General features: G+C 37.5%; 1 protein-coding gene across 1 annotated transcript in view; it reads left to right on the plus strand.

Moving 5' to 3' along the window:
• PFDN1 (prefoldin subunit 1) overlaps positions 1–21,870 on the plus strand; it is a 59,549-nt gene that overhangs the window by 19,172 nt on the left and 18,507 nt on the right. The window contains exon 3 of the mRNA XM_005599355.4: positions 7,895–7,979. Coding sequence (XP_005599412.1) covers positions 7,895–7,979 — 85 coding nt within the window. The remainder of the gene's footprint in view (positions 1–7,894; positions 7,980–21,870) is intronic.

Raw genomic sequence — 21,870 nt, forward strand, 5'->3', positions numbered from 1 at the left:
TTTCATAACTTTAAAAAATGAATTTATTCTTTTCCTTAGTCACAGTGAGACTTAAATATGCTTACGTTTATGTCATTTTAGGATTAATCTATTATTTCCATTTTGTTGGAAGTGAAGTCGTTTCCTGATTGTTTTTCAGGTATAATTTACATAGAGTAAAATTTACCCTTTTTAGTTGTACAGTTGTATACTTTTTGACAAACACATACTGTTATGTAATTACCACCACAATCAAGTTATAGAATATTTACATTTGCTCAAAACATTCTTTCATGTCCATTTGTTATCAGTCCTCTCTCTACTGTCACCCCCAGCAACTGTTGATCTGTTTTTGGTCTTTGTAGTTTTGCCTTTTTTAGAGGGTTAGGTTACTAGAATTGTACTGTATGTAACCTTTTCTGTCTGTCTTCTTTGACGTAGCATAATGCTTTGAGATTTCTTCATCTTGTTAGATGTATAAGTAGTTTGTTTTTGTTGCTGAATAACATTTCATTGTACTGCTGCACCACCATCAGTGAATGGACATTGAGTTGTTTCAAATTTTTGGCAATTATGAATAAAACAGCCATAAGTATTTGTATACAGTTCTTTGCATAGACATATGTTTTCATTTCTCTTTGGTAGAAATCTGGGAGTGGGATTGCTGGGTTGCTGAAGTTCTTAAGTTTATAAAAAATTGCCAAATGCTTTTCCAAAGTGGATATGCCATTTTGCATGCTAACCAGCTATGCCTGAGAGTTCCAGTTGCTTTGCATCTTCACCAACACTTGGTATTGCCTTTTTTGTTGTTGTTAATTCTAGCCATTTTAATAGGTGTGTAATGGTGTCTTCTTGTGGGTTTAATTAGCATTTTCCTAATAACTGATGATGTTGAGCATTAGTTATTTGGCATCCTTATCTCTTCTTTGATGAAGTCTGTTTAAATCTGTTGGCTATTTTTTTTAAGATAAAATCTACATAACATAAAATTCACTCTTTTAACCATTTTAAAGTGAACAGTTCAGTGGTTTTTAGGATATTCACGAAATTGTGCACTCATCAGCACTATCTAATTCCAGAGCATATTTATGACTGCAAAAAGATCCCTAAACCCATTAGCAGTTATTCCATATTCCCCCCTTTTCCCAGCCCCAGGCAACCACTAATCATTCTGTCTGTATAGATTTGCCTGTTCTGGATATTTCTTGTAGATGGAATCATACAGTCATATGGTACATGATTGTGTCTGCCTTCTCAGCATTAAGTTTTAAAGATTAATCCATGTTGTAGCATGTATCAGTACTTCATTCCTTTTTGTTGCCAAATAATATTTTATTGTATGGATATACCACATTTTATTTATCCATTCATCAGTTGAGGGACATTTGATGGACATTTGAATTGTTTCCACTTTTTGGCTATCAGGAATACTCTGCTTTGAACATTTATGTACAAGTTTTTGTGCAGATATATATATGTGTTTGTTTGTCTTGGCTATATTCCTAGGAGCAGAATTCTTGGGTCATATGGTAACTCTTGTTTAACCTTTTGAGGAACTGCCAGAATGTTTTCTATGGCAGCTGAAACATTTTACGTATCCACCAGCAATGTATGAGGGTTCCAATTTCTCCATATTCTCTCCAACACTTGTTATTAGCTGTCTTTTTTTATTACTGTCATCCTAATGGGTGTGATCATGCTTTTACTTTGAAACTATCTATGTCTTTTTACTTAAAATGGATTTCTTGGTGATTGCATATAGCTGGGTCATGCTTTTTAATCCAATCTGACAATCTTTGCCTTTTAGTTGGGGTGCTTAGATCATTTACAGTTCGAATAATTATTGCCATGACTGGATTTAAATCTACCACCTTGCTACTTGTTTTCTATTTGTCTCATTTGTTTTTTATTCCTTTTTCCATCTTTTCTGTTTTCTTTTAGATTAATTGGGTGTTTTTAATGATTCTATTTTTCCTTCACTTTTGGCTTATTAGGCTTAGTAAAAAAATTTTAGTGACTGCCCTATTTTTTATAATATATGTCTTTAATTTATTGCAATCTACTTATGAATAATATTATACCACTTTATCCTATAATATTCTATGTCAAATCCCTCTTGCCATTCCTTTTTTTTTTTTTTTTAATACATTTTACGTGTTTTGAAGCCCACAATATATTGTTAGTATTTTGCTTAAGATCAAGAGTTGGCAAGCTTGTCTTGTAAGGGACCAGATAGTAATATGATGACTGTATGATGTCTGTCACAACTTTCTATCTTAACTCTGCTATTGTTGCGAGAAAGCAGCCATAGACATTATGTAAACAAATTAGTGTGCCTGGATTGTCCTGTAAGCCATAGTTTGCCAACCCCTGCTTTAGACAGTCAACTGTCTTTTAAAATGATTAAATGTAAGAAAAGTATGTCTGTTATGTTCATCTTAACCACTATGCCACTGGGCTGGCTGTTCATCTTTTTTTTCAAAGTTGACTTAATTAAAAAAATTTTTTTTTTTTTTTTTGAGGAAGACTAGCCCTGAGCTAACATTTGCCAATTCTCCTCTTTTTGCTGAGGAAGCCTGGCCCTGAGCTAACATCCATGCCCATCTTCCTCTCCTTTATATGTGAGACGCCTACCACAGCATGGCTTGCCAAGCGGTGCCATGTCCACACCTGGGATTCAAACCGGCGAACCCCAGGCCACCGAAGCAGGATGTACGCACTTAACCGCTGCACCACCGAACCAGCCCCTGTTCATCTTAATTTATTCTATTTCTAGTGCTTTTCATTTCTTTGTAAGTTGACATGTTATCATACTCCTTCTGCTGGAAGAACTACCTTTAACCTTTCTTATGGTGTACGTTTGTCAGAATAAACTCTCTTAGCTTTTGTTTGTTTGAGTTTCCCCTTCATTTTTGAAAGATATTTTTACTGCGTATGTAATGCTGGGTTAATAGCCTTTTTCTTTCAGTGCTTTGAAAATGTCCTTCCATTGTTTTCTGCCTTTGCATAGTTTGTGACAAGAAATTTGCTGTACCTCTTATCTTTATTTCTCTGAAGGTAATGTGTCATGTCTCTGTCTGCCTTCAAGATTTTCTCTTTATCTTTGTTTTTCAGCAGTTTGATTATGCTATGCCTAGTTTTGTTTTGTTTGTATTTATTTTGCTTGTGTTTCTCTGAATGTCTTAGAACTCTGATTTGGTGTTCTTTTCATTTGTTTTAGAAAATTCTTGTCCATTTTCATCAGATGTTTTCTTCTCCATTCTCTTTCTCCTCCTTGATCTCTAATTACACGTATGTTAGACTGCTCAGTATTGTCTCTTAGGTCTTGTGTGCTGCATCTTATTTTTTTGTTTTGTTTATTTTATTGTTTTGTAGAATTTTTTTTCTTTTTGTGTTTTAGTTTAATTAATGTTTATTAACCCATCTTCAGTTTACTTGAATTTTGTCACCCACCTAATTAGGAACTGTAAATTAAATTCTGTACTTGAGATTTTCTGGACCATGCAATAGGTTGAATTTGGCCACAACCCATGAGAAGGCCAGCTTATGGTTACACATTCTTAGAGGACGTTTTTGGTTTTTCATTTTACTCAATACCAAGGTATAGATAGACAGAGTTTCTTCTGTTTTACCCTACTGAGAGGCAAACTTATTTCTTTTTCACTCTTAGACTGAAGGTGGAGCCCTTTGGGAATCTGAGTTTAATTGAGGATTCTCCTAATAGTGTCCTCACCTTGGATGGCCCCTAGGTTTTATCTCCTGTTTCTGTGCCAGTGTGGATGTTTGAGGTGTGTAGGATTCAGCAGAAACAAGGTGAAAGCCAGTTTATTGCTTTCTTACCGTCCAGAATTCCTGATTTCACTTCATGTTGGGCCTCGGTGGAATCTTTTGTTTGTGTTTGCTCAGGAGAATGTTTAAAAAAATTTTTTTTTTTAAAGATTGGCACCTGAGCTAACAACTGTTGCCAATCTTCTTCTTCTTCTTCTTTTTTTTATTCTTCTCCCCAAAGCCCCCCCAGTACATAGTTGTATATTCTAGTTGTAGGTACTTCTGGTTGTGCTATGTGGAACACCACCTCAGCATGGCCTGATGAGCGGTGCCATGTCCACGCCTAGGATCCAAACCGGCAAAACCCTGGGCTGCTGAAGCAGAGCACATGAACTTAACCACTTGGCCATAGGGCCGGCCCCTGAAAACAATTTTTATTTTGCTTTGTTCTTAATCAAGAAGAGTGTTCAGGATATCTACTCAGCATTATACCAATAACAGAATTGTCTACTCACTCAGCATTCTACAATATAGATATACATAATTTTTGAATTGCTTCTTTACTGAGGGATTTAGGTTATTTCTTTTTTTGGTAAAAAAATTAGAAAGTAAAAACTTTTTTGTGGGGCCGGCCCCATGGCCGAGTGGCTAAGTTTGCGTGCTCCACTTAGGCAGCCCGGGGTTTCCCTGGTTTGGATCCTGGGTGCGGACATGGCACCACTCATCAGGCCATGGTGAGGCAGCGACCCACATAGCACAACCAGAAGGACCCACAACGAAAAATATACAACTATGTACCGGGCAGCTTTGGGGAGAAAAAGGAAAAATAAAGTCTTCAAAAAAATTTTTTTTTAAAAAGAAAAACTTTGTTGCACATGGATCTTTGTGCACACATGCAAGTAGTTTTCATCACCAGTGGAATGAAGCAAAGAAGAAAGATAGGCTCATTTTTATTCAGCCTTTTCTGTGCCACTTATTTTGTGGGTGCCCTAAATGCCATTAGAATATGTTTTCAGACATCCTCTAAAGATTTCCCACCCAAACAAAATGCATTATCGTAAGTATGTTGTTTCTGAATAGTATATGCCCAGGTGACCACACTTTGCAAGTGTACCCAAAAGACAACATTGCCACTGATCCTGGATTGTGTTTTGGGCAGGTGAACAATACTTTTGATTCATGCTAAGTCGTAAGAAAGTGAAAGTCATGTACCAACCTGCAGGACAATTTAGAACATAGCTTCTGATGTTTCTCAAATAAAAGCAAAAGCCATCATAACATTATGTTTTTCAGATGGCATAATTACAAATAAATGAGGAAATGGAACAGCAGGCTGTAAGTCCTTGAGATTTGACAGTGCAGGGCCACATGGCATTGATTTCCAATGTAGAGGCCTCTTACAAAACAGTGACTCCAGTCTAGATTATATAATCCTGAGTATTGTAAGCACATTCTCTGCATATCATTTGTCATATGAAAATAATTTCCCTCTTCATGGTTTATTTTTCCTTTGTAGCACATTCTGAACTCCAGAATCCTTTATCTACCATTTGGCTTTCATAAACTCTCAGGCAGGATCTCTGTGAGATTCTCTGCTTTGAGAAACTGTGTGCTTAGTGTATATTTATGACATACGACTCATGATTACATTCTTACGATAGGTCCTTTATCTTCAAAATAGCATCTAATAATTAGTGCTTTTTAAACAATAGGTAAGTTGTTTTCTAAAGACTTTTCCCAGGGAGCCAAATACTTCTTGGGGCTCTTTCCAATCTTCATGCAATGTATCTTTGGCATTTTTAGTATTGAGGACTAAACCAAATTTTCCATAAGTATTTTTGAGTTTCGACTATATAACTGCTCTTTGAGGTAGACCTTTGAGTTTACTCAGTATTCATCCTTGTTTAAAACTTTTGTGGCTGAGATGTCCTTTGGCTTATAGTAAGTTGGCTAGCTTTGGTGACATTTCTCTGGCCTTTGAAGTTGGCACAGTCTAATATAGCTACCTCAGGAGTGTGTGGCCATGGAAAAACATGTTTTTGTTGTTGAGTGTTCTTGCTTTCTAGTAATTTTATTTTCTGCTCAAGGGATTTAGTATCTGTTCAGATACTTTATTTTTAAAGGCCACATAAGTAATGACTTGACCTCTAATCTTAGCTTTGAAAATTTCCTAGACACTAATAAAGATAATGTCTGATGACCTATTATTTGAGAATACTACTCACTGGCCACAATCAGTGCTATTTAAAAATGTGTATTTTACTCTGAAAATTATTTCCCGGGCTAAAAGACTTTCTTAGTAAAATTGTGCGTGTAATGATGCAATTTGATGACTCTTGGGCCTAGATTTATAACACTTTTTACATGGTGTCACTGAGACAGTACAGTTCAGAACAGCCCTTCTCCTCAAATACTCTGCTAAATAATTAGTTCTGAGAAAAATGTTATATAAACCATAGTCTTATCAAAAATAGCACCTGTCTCTTGGACTAACAATAAGAATATTTTGGATGCAGGTTATACAGTAATCCTTGTTTTGCATGAATATGGGCTACCTTTGCAGTAAATATATGAGTAAGACTTTTACAAAGGATCACGTTATCACTGAAGACTAGGATCATCAGTTAAATTATCTGGACTGTCCATCTCAGGAGATAAGCTTAATAATTAGTGGAGTGAAAGAGAAGTTCACCAAAGTATATTAATATGTGTGCCAAGGTATATTCACGAAGAAGAGGCAGGAAAAAGCAGTTTCCTCCCTGGAGTCTGGGCAAAGCTAGAGTTGCTGTTTTTGGTCTGTTTTTACTTGTCTTAGATCTATAAAAACAGACCCTCGTAGGGGCTGGCCCCGTGGCCAAGTGGTTACGTTCGCGCGCTCCGCTGCAGGCGGCCCAGTGTTTCGTTAGTTCAAATCCTGGGCGCCGACATGGCACTGCTCATCAGACCACGCTGAGGCAGCATCCCACATGCCACAACTAGAAGAACTCACAACGAAGAATACACAACCATGTACCGGGGGGCTTTGGGGAGAAAAATGAAAAAATAAAATCTTTAAAAAAAAAAAAAAACAAACAGACCCTCTTAGTAAGAACTCACCTAGATGCAGTGTTTTTATGAGGTTGGTGGAGGAAACTGCATATTGCTATCTTGATGTGTTTTCTTGTTTGGCTTTTCGTTAAGAGATGTTTAGTTCTTTTAAACTCCAAGTTGTGTACAAAGAGAAGAAACAGTCTGCTTAGTTAACTGTAATCTTTAACTGAAATCTGTTATACCCTAGTTGGACAATCCTGAAAGAGATTGGAGTAATTAAAGTTTTCCTTTACTTCCAGTGGAAGGGAAATATTTCAGTTCATTTACTTGAGTTTATAAAATGGTTTCTTCTTCCTTTCCCCACAGCAAGAATTATGAACATAAAGTCACAGAAGAGATTCAGTGTTAATTTTTAAAGCTTTCCCGTATTTCCATCCTCATCAGCTGTAAATGATGTGCCTGACTGTAAAATGGAAAAAGTTGAAATTTTCCACTTGTGCATTTTGAGCTTTTCAGAGGTATTATACACTCTGGAAATAATAATAAAGGATACTAGGTCTTATACAGTGCTTTTTGTGTGAGGAACTCGTATAAACACTAATGCATTGATCCTAACACAGTACTTGATTGTGACTTTAAAAGGTCATGAGTTACTGCTGTTACAAAAAATAAAAATAAAAAAAAAAGATTGGAGGGGGAGCTTTAATTTACAAATATTGTTTTAAAAAATCTAGATAAAAGTTAATATAGATAACTGAAAAAATAAAAATTATGGAGGATTTTATTGTTTGTTAACTTATCTCTTAGCCTGTAATAGATTTTTGTCCCTTTATGCTTTTTTTTTTCTTTTATCGTAAATCTACTTGAAGCCTGATTCCCTTCTTAGACAAGAAGGCAGAATTTACTTTTAAGCTTTTATTTCTTCTCAGCCATGAAAGCTTAAACCTGTGGTGGTTTCCTGAGTTTGTCACATTAATATATTAATGCATTTTATTTGTCCTGAATTGGGAGAACATCCTTTTAGTTTTCTTAGTTTAATATTTGTGGGATATAGCTGTTGATTTTGATGAATATAGTGGTCATCTGGCTTAATCTTCAACTTTTTTGTGTTTTGTAGGTTTATTCTTCAATCCAAGGAGGTAATTCACAATCAGCTATTAGAGAAACAGAAAATAGCAGAAGAAAAAATTAAAGAATTGGAAGTAAGTTTTGAGTTAATATTGATGCTAGTAGTCAACTTTTAGGAAAAAAGTAATTATCTCACTGTATCATATAAAATGAAATTGTATGCCTGCCAAGGTCATGTCACATTGTTTTCATTTTTTCTAATTGTGTCAGAGCTTTGAAGCAGTCATAATAATGGCAATGTATAAGACACACACACACACACACTCCAAGTCTCTTGGAACTTTAGGGAAGTTTGAAGAAGATAGGATGCTGTTAACCTGAATGTGTTTTCTCCATTGCATTTGAATGAATATGTCTGTTCTTAAAAAAACAAAAATGAAAACACAACATATATTTAAACACCACATATTGTGGTGGATGGGCCTGAGAGTGGGATAGTGGTTAAGGAATCTTGATATGTCTTTTACACATTGTAATTCCTTTAACATAGATTAGGTTATAGACAAGGACTGAATATAAGTAGTAAGCTTTAACTATCTGAAGGATGGTGCTCCAGTGAGGAAAACAGATTTTTTTTTGCCTAGGGAAAAAGATGATGGGTAAGAATAACTTAGTATGTCTTTTGAAAATTGGTGTTTATTCTTACAGTTTCTTTATACAGTAAAAACTTTGATGAGATATTCTTCTTGGGCTTGGTGAAATGTCTATCCTGTATGTAGTAAATGTTAGACTGGACAAAAAACTGGTTATTATTTCTTTGGGACCAAGATTTCCTGAGATGGGGGTGGATACAATGACTTCATAGGTCACTTTATCTAATTTCTGTGAGTACTATTTGAGGCAGTGGTTCAGAATCTGACTCAGCCCTCTTCTGAATTGGTGAGACACCCCCTGTAGCCTCCTGGGGATTTCTCAGGGGCGCCAGCTCGGCATGGCCTGGGTGAACATGTAGTGTCTTAGGTTACATAGGCTTATTTTTGTTTGAGTACTGATGATAATTTAAACAAACTTGATAGTAGATTTGTAGCTTAGAAAGATGTATTGTAAAAACAAAACAAATAATCAAACAAAGAAAAGAAAAAATTGTTACCCTGTAGTAACCAGATTGTTATTATGTCCTGTATTATCATTTTTGTCAGCCCAGTTGTTCTAGATTGAATTTTGTATCCTCTAGTGTTCATGTAGATAACAGAAAATGTATTTTGCAACTGTAGGTGAATATATCTAAAAATTGTCTTGATGAATAGGTAGGAAGGTGCCAAGTAATGTGTATATAATTCTCTTTTTATGAAAACAAACAAAAAACAAGATCTGTATATGAACATTGAAAATGATATGAAAGCATATGTATTAAATTAACACTGGTTACCCTAAAGAAGTGAGATGGGACATGGGGATGAAATTATTTTTTTCTTGTAATCTCTGTGTTAGGTAAATTATAACTAGTATTTAACTTTTACAATTAAAAAAAAATCAAGGTAAAATTGCCACAGATGATGATTTTAGCATACTATTCAGTTCTGATGAGTATTAGGAAATTTATTTTTCAAAAGTTTCCTTTCATGAAGTCTCTCAAATACTGGCAGAGTATCTGGATATCTGTCAGATAATAGATGTAGATTAGCTGGCTTGTTGGTACCCACTTGGAATGCTAATTATAGCTACAAAAAACTAGCAGTTAAACTGAGCCTCTACCCTAGGAAGTTATTTTGTCTTTTTTTAACCTTTCATTTTACATGTTATTTGTATTATAAAAGCAGTATAAGTGCCCTATAAAAAAAGAAAAACAGTTGAGCAAAAAATAAAACAAATGATTAAAATATGACTTTCCCATCTTCTCTGCACACCCTCGCATGTCACCTCTACAGTTTGGTGTGTATCATTCCAAACTTTATTTTATAAACACATTCATATACACACTTGTGTTTTTTTTAAAGATTGGCACCTGAGCTAACAGCTGTTGCCACTCTTTTTCTTTTTTTTTTCTTTTTCTTTCTCTCCCCCAAATCCCCCAGTACATAGTTGTATATTTCAGTTGTAGGTCCTTCTGGTTGTGCTGTGTGGGATGCCACCCCAGCATGGCTTGATAAGCAGTGCCATGTCTGCACCCAGGATCTGAACTGGTGAAACCCCAGGCTGCTGAAGCAGAGCACGCGAACTTAACCACTTGGCCATGGGGCTGGCCCCCACTTTTTTTTTTAATAAAGAGGAATTATGCTGTATATAGTGTTTTTTCATCATTTGACAATTTATCTGTCTACTTTAGAAATATAAATCTACTTCATATTCAATTTCATGTTTTCCATTTCTCCTACCAGTGTAGACTCCTGATTGCCTCAACATTCAATTATTGCATGATCCCTACCTCTGCATTATTTAGTATGCTCTCCAATACTGCTTTAATCTGTATTTTTAATATTATCACCTACTACACACTCTCCCCTCTTCCCTGAAGCAATCCTATACTTTTCCACTGGCATACCTTTATAGTTTTGTCACTTCAGCCTGAAATGTATGCATATGCACATACCCACACGTGCATTCACACACACATGCATTGTTAATTTTACTGTTCAGATTGTCGTTGTTTCTTACTGATTGCCTTTTCTGCTTAGTTATTGAGAGAGATGTGTCAAATCTCTATGAGGATATTTATTGATTTCTTCTTCATCTTTTAGTTTAGTGGGCAGTGGTATTTAGAGACTACTATTTGAGTACCATAGGTGCTCATTATTACTGTACACATAGTTTAGAGGCTATGTTTCATTTTGCTTTTATATAGGAATTTCTCAGCTCTTTCAAAGATAGTGTTCCACTGACTTCTGGCTTCCACTGTTACTGTTGAGAAGTCATCTGTCAGTCTAATTGTTCCTTTGTCTTTTCTCTCTCGCTACTTTTAATATTCTCATGCTTTGTAGTTTCTCTGGGATATATTTAGGTGTGGATTTAGTCTTTTTGTTTTTTTTCTTAATTTTAATTGGATTAAGTTGGATTTCCTGGATCTGAGGATTAGTGTCTTTCATCAATTCTGGAAAATTCTTATCTCTGAATGTTACTTCTGCCCTATTTTCTCTATTAAATGGTATTTCTTTCTGGAGTTTTTTCTCCACCTTTAAACAGCTTTAAGCTCACTTTTAAACCATGGCCCCTACCATCTACAGTGGCATCTTAACTGTTTTTTCCATCTCCAGCTTTCCCCCGTCCAATACTTTTAACATATTTTAGCTGTAATGACTTTTCTAAGATATTAAACCTGGTCACATAACTCCTATGTGTAAAACCCATCGTTGTTCTTAAGTAAAGTTTAAACTCGTTAACATACCTTCAAGGCTCTTTATGAAATGACTCCTGTTTATTTCTCTCATCTTCCTCATTTCCTCTGCCTTCTCTTACACTGTGTGCTCCAGCCGTGCAGAAGTATTTTATTTTTAGAACTTGCTGTGCTGTCTTTATTTCTACTAGGTCTTTGCAAAAGTAGTTCCCTCTGCCTGGGAACTTCCTCCTCCTGCCCTTACCAGCTCCATCTATTAATCCTTAAGATCTTAGTTTAGGGCTACTTCTCCTAAGAAGCATTTTCTGATTCCTTAATCTCAAATTTGGTGCTTTGTCCTTGTTCTCCTTAATTATTCTATTAGTTTCATAGCACAATGTGGGAATTTGGGCATATAAACTGTCACCAGTTGAAGTAATTACAAATATGGCTTCCTATTTCTTGGGAAGCTTAATACAGATTCAGAGCTCTAAATAGTTTATCCCAAGGCCTCCCAGTTGTTGCTCTTCCTTTCAAATCTACAATCTCTTCTTCTAGGCCCTAGTACTTCTTGCCAGTCCAACCCGTTTCATCTTAATCCTGTTTAATTATCATCATCATCATTAATTTCTACCCTCAGATACCTTACAGTTAAGTCAGAGAGGCACAATTTATACATAACTCTGCAGACAAAGGCCAGGCTTTTTCCAGTTAGCGTGTTTTCATCACTGAAAGAGTGAGGTTGGGGCTGGCCCTGTGGCTGAGTGGTTAAGTTCACACTCTCTGCTTTGGCGGCCTAGGGTTTTGCTGGCTTGGATCCTGGGTGCAGACATGGCACCACTTATCAAGCCATGCTGGGGCAGCATCCCACATGCCACAACTAGAAGGACCCACAACTAAAAATATACAACTATGTACCAGAGGGCTTTGGGGAGAAAAAGGAAAAATAAAATCTTAAAAAAAAAAAAGGAGTGAGGTTGTTTTTGGTCTGGGTCTATAGGTCCAGTTTCTGTTCAAAGCTGTTAACTTGGCCCATTGTGTATGCCTCCCCATCTGCTGCCAACAGTCTATATAATTGACACTATGGATCAACCTTTTTCATGACATAGATGCTGATCTGAATCAGGTTCTGGGATCTGAGAGCCAATCTATATTAGTATTTTCTAGACTCCCTTTTATTCATCTCTGTCCTTTCTGTTTCTTCATGTTTGCTCTCTCCAGATTTTTTCCCCAGTAGGTGTTTACAAGTGCAAAGCTTACCTAGAATTTGTGTAGCTTTTGGTAACTTTGTTATGCTGTGCCTACATTGTCAACCAACCTGGTAGCCTCACCTGCTGGCCCTTTCTTCTTATGGAGCAGAGGTCGGGGAACTATAACCTTGCCCTCATGTCCCCTTGATAGGGAGTTATTTACTTACTAGAAGGGTAAAGACAAGTACTATCTTAACCTTGGGAAGATAGTCTTACTGTCATTTTCTTCTTAAAACTCCATATTTACATTTTAATACCCCTATGTTGGGTTATTCTTCAGACTATAATCACTTTACTGGGATTGATTAGGAAATATTTTCATAACGCACAATATGATAGTTTTATGTAAATTTTTATTTTTCCTTTATAAAGGTGGTAGATCAGGTTCTGGGAGGGAATATCACCATTTCATCCTAATGATAATTAGTAAACCAGTGATGCTGATCCTATTCAAGAGAAAATATAAAATGATGGCTTTAGTATGATAGACTAACCATGTTATTTATGTCCTGGAGAGAATTCTCTATTTTTTTAAAATATTGATACCAAATAACTTTTTAAATTAAACAAAAAATTTTTTTGAGGAAGATTAGCCCTGAGCTAACAACTGTTGCGAATCCTCCTCTTTTCGCTGAGGAAGACTGGCCCTGAGCTAACAGCAGTGCCCATCTTCCTCTACTTTCTATGTAGGACGCCTGCCACAGCATGGCTTGCCAAGAGGTGCCATGTCCATACCCGGGGTTCGAACCGGCAAACCCTGGGCCACCAGAGCAGAATGTGCGTGCTTAACCGCTGTGCCACCAGGCCGGCCCCACAAATAACTTTTTAAAGAAGATGACTGCGTGTATAATATACAATAAAGTATATGTTATTAGAAAAGTACAAAAGTATAATTGTTTTAAATGACATGAATATAATTGGGATTTGGAATTATAACTTTATGAGTCTCATCTGTCTTTGTAAAAATAATTTTCTTTTTGAAATGTACAGCATTGCTACAAAGAAAAAGTAGAAAATTTTTTGGAGAAAATCCAGTTTTAGTTAAAGTTGAGTTAAACCTTATTGATAGGTTGAAGAGATATATATTTTCTAAAGAGTGAAAAATACAGTCTATATTTTTGCTCACTTTTTTGGAGAGAAGAAGGAAATAATTATTTGTGCACTTCTTTTGCAGTTGGGAAAACTTAGATCCAGTATTCAGATGAGCTAGAGCTCAATTTCTCACCCCTTGCCTTATGAATCTCAACTATTTGAAATCCTTGAGATAACTGTAAGCTTTCAGTGATGTATTTGAACACATTTTGACCACCATTCTCTTATATTCTCTCCTTTATTCCAGGTGAGGGCCAAACAATTACTGCTTCAAGCTCTTCTGCCCTCATTCCAAAGTCCCCGTTATATTTTAGGCACATGCATATACTGGCTGACCACTTTCCTTCCCCTCTGTCTCTGACATGGTTACCACCCCTTCCACCACCCTGGTTAGCTCAGCAATGACAGAATAAAAATAAGAAAGAGGAAACCCAGGACATCCTGGCCTGCATAATGCCACTTCTGACGCAGAATGTTATAATCCCAGGGTTGTGAAATAGTAGCCCATGCTGTAAGTGAAATCTAAGAAACTGTGTAAAAGTCCCGACTCTTCCACAGAAATGACAGTTTTGGTCAGATAGTGGTTCCTGAAACAAGTAGGAAGAATAATGGCAAGAGAACTGGAAAGGAGGTGCTTGGGACACTGCAGTTGGCTGAGTTCTGAGACTCTAATGAGAAAATGTTTTGGAGAAGTTCCCGTGATTGAGGAGATTTTACTCTGCCTATTGAGGATCATTTTTTCCATAGCATGGGTGGTGACTGGTAGGCACTTGGATGGATGTCCAGCTTTTGCTTTAAGTACTTCATTTTTGTGCATATGATGGAAGCTCCTCTTTGGAGGTGTTGTTAAGTGGACTCTGCTATATGATAGGCACTGATTCTTAGCTATATATTTTTTTTAAAAGATTGGCACCTGAGCTAACAACTGTTGCCAATCTTCTTTTTTTTTTTTTCTGCTTTTTCTCCCCAAATCCCCTCAGAACATAGTTATGTATTTTAGTTGTCGGTCCTTCTAGTTGCGGCATGTGGGACGCCGCCTCAGCGTGGCCTGATAAGCGGTGCTATGTCCGCACCCAGGATCCAAACTGGGGAAACCCTGGGCTGCTGAAGCAGAGCGCATGAACTTAACCACTCAGCCACGGGGTCAGCCCCTCTTATCTGTATTTTTAATGAAGAGAGAAGGGCAGGTGAGAGCAGAGCCAGTGATAGAATGTTTTTTATACGTTAAACAAGAATTACACCCAATGGTTCGTCTGCTTGCGTAGCTCAAAGTTTAGACTCTATTAAAAAAATTAGTCATTTATTTATTTTGTAGTGAAATATAGGATTTACATAAATATATATTAAAATACATGTAACTTAATCAGTAATTATAAAGCAAACACCTGTAACAATCATCCAGGCCAAGAAATCAAGAGTTGGCAGGACACCAAAGGCCCCTCCCCTGCTCTGTTTATCCCTTCCTGATCACAGTGCCATCCCTGACCACTCTCCTCCCCAAGATAACTGCTATTCTAAGTTTTGTAATAATAAATTTTTTTTTAAGATACAGTTTTTACTACCTATGTATGTATCCTCAAAAGTATAATTTAATCTTGCCTGTTTTTGGACTTTATATGAACAGCACTATTTTTTTTGCCTTGCTTCTTTTGCTGAAGCTTGTGTTTGGGTAGTACATCTCTGTTGTTACTGGAGATTGTGATTTGTTCATTTTCATTGCTATATGGTATTTCATTGTATAGATCTTCTACAATTTATCTTTCCAGAGTGTCCAGTTTTACTCTTAACAAGTCAAGATGTTCTCATAGAGTGTTTGCACAGTTTCTCTCTTAGCCTCTTGCTGAGGGGAGCTATTTTTCAGAGATATCCTCCCACTCCAACCCAGGAGAGTTTTGAGTTCTGGAGAGAAGTGTAAAATGTCTTTACTCTAAAAATTAGTTTGATGATTTCTCACCTTCAGGAGTAGCTAGATAGCTAAGCATCTCTGAGTTTTTTTTTTTAATTAAAAAAAATAATTGCAGGGGCTGGCCCCGTGGCCGAGAGGTTAAGTTCGCGCGCTCCGCTGCAGGCGGCCCAGTGTTTCGTTGGTTCGAATCCTGGGCGCGGACATGGCACTGCTCATCAAACCACGCTGAGGCAGCGTCCCATATGCTACAACTAGAAGGACCCACGATGAAGAATATACAACTATGTACTGGGGGGCTTTGGGGAGAAAAATGAAAAAAATAAAATCTTTAAAAAAAATAATAATAATAATTGCAAGGTAGTAAATTAACTCTTTTCCATGTTGTTTTGACTTGGGGAGTCTTGGATGAGGTTTCTCTTATTGTCCCATACATTGAGATTTCAGACATGAATACTTATCTCTTTATAGAGTTCATTTGCATTCTCACCATTTATAAAAATAGATGTTTGTTTTAAAGTAGTTTTTAGTTATTTAAGGTTTAAGTCTAAAAAAGCCTGACAGTTTGAAACCCTAGAGTTTATAGTGAACTGTATATATTCTCTATGTCCTGGCGCTTTAGGGCTTAATGTATGTGATTCTCCTCTGTAGATTTCAGAGGAGAATAGGCGTGAGTCTGAAAAAGCCCATATCTGCTTTATTTCTGGTTGAATATTCTTTATTGGTTATTATTAGTATTATCAATATGTTGGTCAGTATTATGATCCAAGTGCTAATATTTGCCCAAATAGTTCCTCAGTAGAAATATTTCAGATCTGGTGAGAACTTAAAAAGTTCAAATAGATGTGCTCTTTTAACTAGACGGCCTTTCTTATACTATCTGTAAAATATATATTACAGATATTTTACACACATGCCCCTTTTGTTTGATCTGTTCAGTGGTGTGCTTCTTCATTTTATGATTAAGGTAAAAGAAGCATTTGCATTCCATTTAGCCAGAGTTCAGCTTTTGGCATCTTAATTTAGTTATTCTTTTCTTCTAGGTTACATTCCCAGGGTGCCTTGATTCCCCTCCTTGGAATACTTGTCTATACCCACACCAGATTATCCCTTCAAATGCTTCAGAGGGTTGTTGACCTCAGCCTTCGCTGCTGTATGCTTTATATGGTCTGTACTTTTTCTCTGTGTCTAACCATAAAAATTTGTCCTTAGCCTCCTCCCTCCCATGCCTGAGAGTCCCTCCAGTCGTTTTTGGGCTGCCTGGAGAATGATTTCTTTTGATGAGTTAGACTTTGAATTTTCTTTCATGTTATTGCATGCTTCTTTGCTCTTGTAACTAGATGGTGAGGCAAAGTTAATCAGTACACTTTTCTTTCCCCAGATTTTTGCTCTGATCAGTCCTTACATCACAGGGCTCCTGTGACCTGAAGTAATAGATACTGGCCAGAAGAAGTGAGTTGTTCAGTGCTCAATGTGGGCAAAGCCACACCACAGTCTATGACCATGCTGTGCATGTCAGCTCAGAAGAACAAGATCCAAACTGTTATTTAAACCGTAAATAGAGATCTCCAAGTCTATCAGATTGACTGCGGAGCATTTACTACCCTAAATTCCTAATTTAAATACTTTCTGTTGAGTTAGGAGTTCTGGATTCTAACCATGCTATACTCTAAGCCTCAGTGTCCTCATCTGTAAAATGAAAGGGTTGGATTAGTAGATATCTAGGGTCACTTCTTTTAAGTTTATTGTTAAAACCTTGGTCTTTTTCTGACTTTCCACTTTAGGCGCAAAAACGCCCCTCTAAAAATGAAAAGATAGAGGAAAGACAAAACAAAACACCATTTTCCTGTCATGGCCAGATCATTACCTTAATTTAAAAAGTTAATTGGAATCCTATTTTGAAGCTAAAACTAGTTGTCTGCGTACCACTTTGCCAGCTAAAAGGTAATACAAGGTAACAGCATCTCCTTTGATATCTTTGTAGTAGTTGGTTAAATTACTGAAATTGCAGGGATGTGTGATGGCTTAAAGGTAGTTTATAGTAGGCATTACCTGTTTTAGAGATACAGTCATGCACCGCCTAACGACATTTCTGTCAACAACAGATCGCATATACAATGGTAGTCCCATAAGATTAGTACCGTATAGCTTAGTGTAATAGGCTATACCATCTAGCTTTGTGTAAGTGCAGTCTATGATGATGGCCTAATGATGCATGTCTCACAATGTATCCCTGTCGTTAAGCAACGTGTGACTTGTACTTTTGGATAGAGCTGTGTAATAGCTTATTAACTCCACATGCATGAATTAAATGACATATCCAGGAAGACCTCATTTTATTTATTTGTAGTCCTTTATCCTATACTGTCTTATAAAATACATGATACTTAGTGGCAAAACATGTTCAGAAAATGTTGATAAATTATTAAAGTCCTTGAGTGTACATGGACATTTTTATAAGTGGCATCTTATTAAATTTTTTTTTTTAAAGATTGGCACCTGAGCTAACAACTGTTGCCAATCTCTTTTCTTTCTTCTGCTTTTTCTCCCCAAGCCCCGCCCCCCCAGTGCAAAGTTGTATTATTATTATATTTGCCAATCCTTCTCTTTTTGCTGAGGAAGACTGGGCCCTGAGCTAACATCCATGCCCGTCTTCCTCTCCTTTATACGTGGGACGCCTACCACAGCATGGCTTTTGCCAAGTGATGCCATGTCTGCACCTGGGATGCAAACCGGCGAACCCTGGGCTGCCGAAGTGGAATGTGCGCACTTAACCACTGTGTCACCTGGCCGACCCAGTTGTATATTTTTAATTGTGGGTCCTTCTAGTTGTGGCATGTGGGACGCCGCCTCAGCGTGGCCTGACAAGTGGCACCATGTCGGTGCCCAGCATCTGAACCAGCAAAACCCTGGGCCGCTAAAGCAGAGCCCGAGAACTTAACCACTCGGCCACGGGGCTGGCCCCTTACTAAATTTTATAAAATGTAGTTTTGTGAATTTTAATTTATCTGCTGATGTAGGCATTATACTGCTTGGGACTTTACCATTTTTATTTTACCATTTTTCAAAGAATTTTCACTACATTACTTCGTTTATGAATGGAATGTATAGGGGTGATTCTGTCTTGCTAATTATGATTAATTAGAGGAATTTCTCCCGCCTCACTTTGTCTTGCTTTCAGACAAGTCTCTCACCTACCACCAGCATAATAAAAATATTTGAATTCCAGCACTATTCACGATGCTTTTCTTTTGGGCACATAATTATCTTGTGAGGGAATTTTTCCAAAATGGGCGCAGATGCATTGTACTCCTAACTTTTGTGTAAAACAGTTTAGTTCATTTTATTCTGCTTTTGTTTTTAAGAAAACACATGTGAGGGTGGAACAATACTCCAGGTCAGGAAGCATTATCGGTTTCCACTGACGTTTTATACGCACTCTGTTTTTATATGAGACACTAAAAGCTCAAACTGTGTGATGCTATAAAGACATGGAAAATGGTTCTTTCTTGGATTGGAGGAAGTGATGACTACTGTTTTTTTGCTGGTAGTATCTGATAATCCCCCCTCCCTTTAGCTATTCTAGGCATGTTTAGTTGTCAGGCGTTGTCGGACTAAATTGCTAAAAATAACAAATAAGGGGGAGGCTGTGCTAAGGCCAGCTCTTGCCACTGTCTGTAATCTGTTTAATTTAGTTCCTAGGGAGAAAGGGCAAAAGGAACATGCTGCCATTCTCAGTGAATGGAGTTTTTGTTTAAAGTGCTGACAAGAACATTGTTTGAGCTCTCCCTATTCGCAAACCCCATAGGGCTCATGTACCCACATCTACTTACAGTATGGAGCCAGAGCCGGGGGGCTCAAAGAGCATGCTCTGATCAGTGCTTGTGCTAGAGATTAACCAGGCCATTAATCTTTGCTCATCTTTTCATGTGGCTTTTGACAGTGGAAATGTGCAGTTAGACGTGAGAGAGAGTGAGAGGGAGAGGATGGTGGTTAGAAATGGGGGAGTTAGTGTGAGAATAAAGAATTTCTATTTAATATTCTCCCTTAACTCAGTGTTCAGAGTCAGATTGTTTGGTAAAATTAACCACACTTGTGACTCCTACACCTGCATGTAGTTTTAACCCACATTGCCAGCTTAAAGCTCTACTTGGATCTGGCTCTTGACCTCTCTGTGCCCTAACTTCTTCCAATAATAGAAACAACTTTCTATAAAGCAGAGATAGCAATCTGGTACTTGTTTGTAAAGCTGTTGAAGATCACTGAAGGAATGACTTCAGTGCCTTTCCTATCCCCTGTCGTGTATTTACCAGCAGTGGAGTGTGTGAAAATTAGGAGCAAATTTTCAGTTATATTTCTAGTGTTCTACATTCTGTGTTGACTTACCTGAGGGCTTATTGATTTTTATATCTGAAGTCCTATCCAAAATCCTTTCCTTTGTGCAGTTTGTTTGTGGTTTTTTTCAGTTGGAACCTGACCACTTTTAGCACCAAAGACAAAATTGCTTTTATTAGAGATTCTTATGGGGGAATGTCTTGGGAAAGCCTTTATTAGTGAAGATCATGGTATTTACCTAAAGCTTTGGGATCTGAGCACTTGGACACTGCAGGCTTTGGGAATGCTTACTTTTAGACATTTCTTAAGTCACCAATCTGCCTTACTTCCTAATTTAGTGAAATAATATTTTAACTGAACTAAGGGGTCACAAATGTCTAATTTAGAATACAGTCTTCAAGACTATCTGTGCTGTATAGGTAAAGTCTTGTGATTTATGTGGAATGACATATATGGCAGCACTTTAAATCTATACAAGTAGCACAAGACAGATGTCATTTGTGGTCAAGTTTAATCAGATCTAGACATTTGTAAAGAAAAGCATAATTTTCTGCTCAGAGCCTGGACTTTCTTTGGAGTTCAAATTCAAAGCCTTCATTAATGCAGACTCCGTGTCTATCTTCCTCTCTCTCTTTTTTTTTCCCCTGCTTTTTCTCCCCAAATCCCCCCAGTACATAGTTGTATATTTTAATTGTGGGTCCTTCTAGTTGTGGCATGTGGGACGCCGCCTCAGCATGGCCTGGTGAGTGGTGCCGTGTCCGAGCCCAAGATCCAAACCAATGAAACCCTCGGCCGCCGAAGCAGAGCATGCGAACTTAACCACTTGGCCACGGGGCTGGCCCCCTTCTCTCTCTTTTTTTAAACAAATTTTTTTTTAAAATTATTAATTAATTTATTTTTGAGGAAGATTAGCCCTGAGCTAACATCCACCACCAATCCTCCTCTTTTTTGCTGAGGAAGATTGGCCCTGAGCTAACATCTGTGCCCATCTTCCTCTACTTTATATGTGGGACGTCTGCCACAGCATGGCTTGACAAGCGGTGCATAGGTCCGCACCCAGGACCCAAACTAGTGAACCCTGGGCCACTGAAGCGGAGTGTGTGAACTTAACCGCTGTGCCACTGGGCCAGCCCCTTCTCTCTTGAGAAAAGGCATGAAAGGGAAACAAAAGTTAGATGGTGATAGAAAACACGAGAGGAAGAAGGAGATTCTGGTGCCTTAAGTGGATCAAGTTTTGAACATAATTGTAAAATATCGATTGCCTAAATTTTTAGGCTTTGATGATTTCAATTTCAGAGGCTGAACATTTTCACATACAACTGATTTTTCCTTCCTTTGGGAGGATTACACAATTCCAAGGTTCATGACATAAGGCTTTGGCCAATGATAATTGTTAGATAGGCCAGAAGAAGTGGATACATATGAAAAAAGCATTATTAAATGTTTGCTGGGTGTCTTGATTATACATCGTACTTTGGAGTTATGTCTACTCTGGAAGATTTTTGTTCTTGCTTTCAATCTTATACTTTAAGGAACCTGCAGTCTATTGTACTTAAGTACTATGTGCCATGCACTGTTAGGCAATGAAGACAAAATTAGCAAAGGGCCTGATTGCGTGGAGAGTGGAAGGGGGAAACAGATAATAAGCAAATATAATTGATGTATACTAAAAAGAAAAACAGTGTAAGGAGACAGAGAATGATGGGAGTGTATAAGCTGTTTTATATGGTGTTGACAGGGAAGGTTTCTTTGATAAGGTGATATTTGAGTAGAGGCCTGAAGGGAGTGAGGGAGCAAGCTGTGTGTAAATCTGGGAGAAGAGGGTTCCAAGCAGAGAGGACAGCAAGTATAAAAACCCGGAGGTGAGAGCATAATTGACAAATTGGGAAAACAGCAAAGAAGCCAGTTCAGCTGGAGCTGGGTGAGCAACATAGAGAATAGTAGAAGATGAAACCAGAAAGTTGTCAGGGAATAGATTGTATAGGGCCTTATAGGCCATATTAAGTATTTTGGATAATGCTCTGAAGTTGGGAGTTTGGGGAGGATTTTGAACAGAGGAATGACATGCTTTGATTTACATTTTAAAAGGACCAGTCTGGCTGCTGTGTTGAGAATAGATGATAGGGGGCAAGGGT

Source organism: Equus caballus, chromosome 14 (genome assembly GCF_041296265.1).
Source record: "Equus caballus isolate H_3958 breed thoroughbred chromosome 14, TB-T2T, whole genome shotgun sequence".
In the NCBI taxonomy this organism is placed as follows: Eukaryota; Metazoa; Chordata; class Mammalia; order Perissodactyla; family Equidae; genus Equus; species Equus caballus.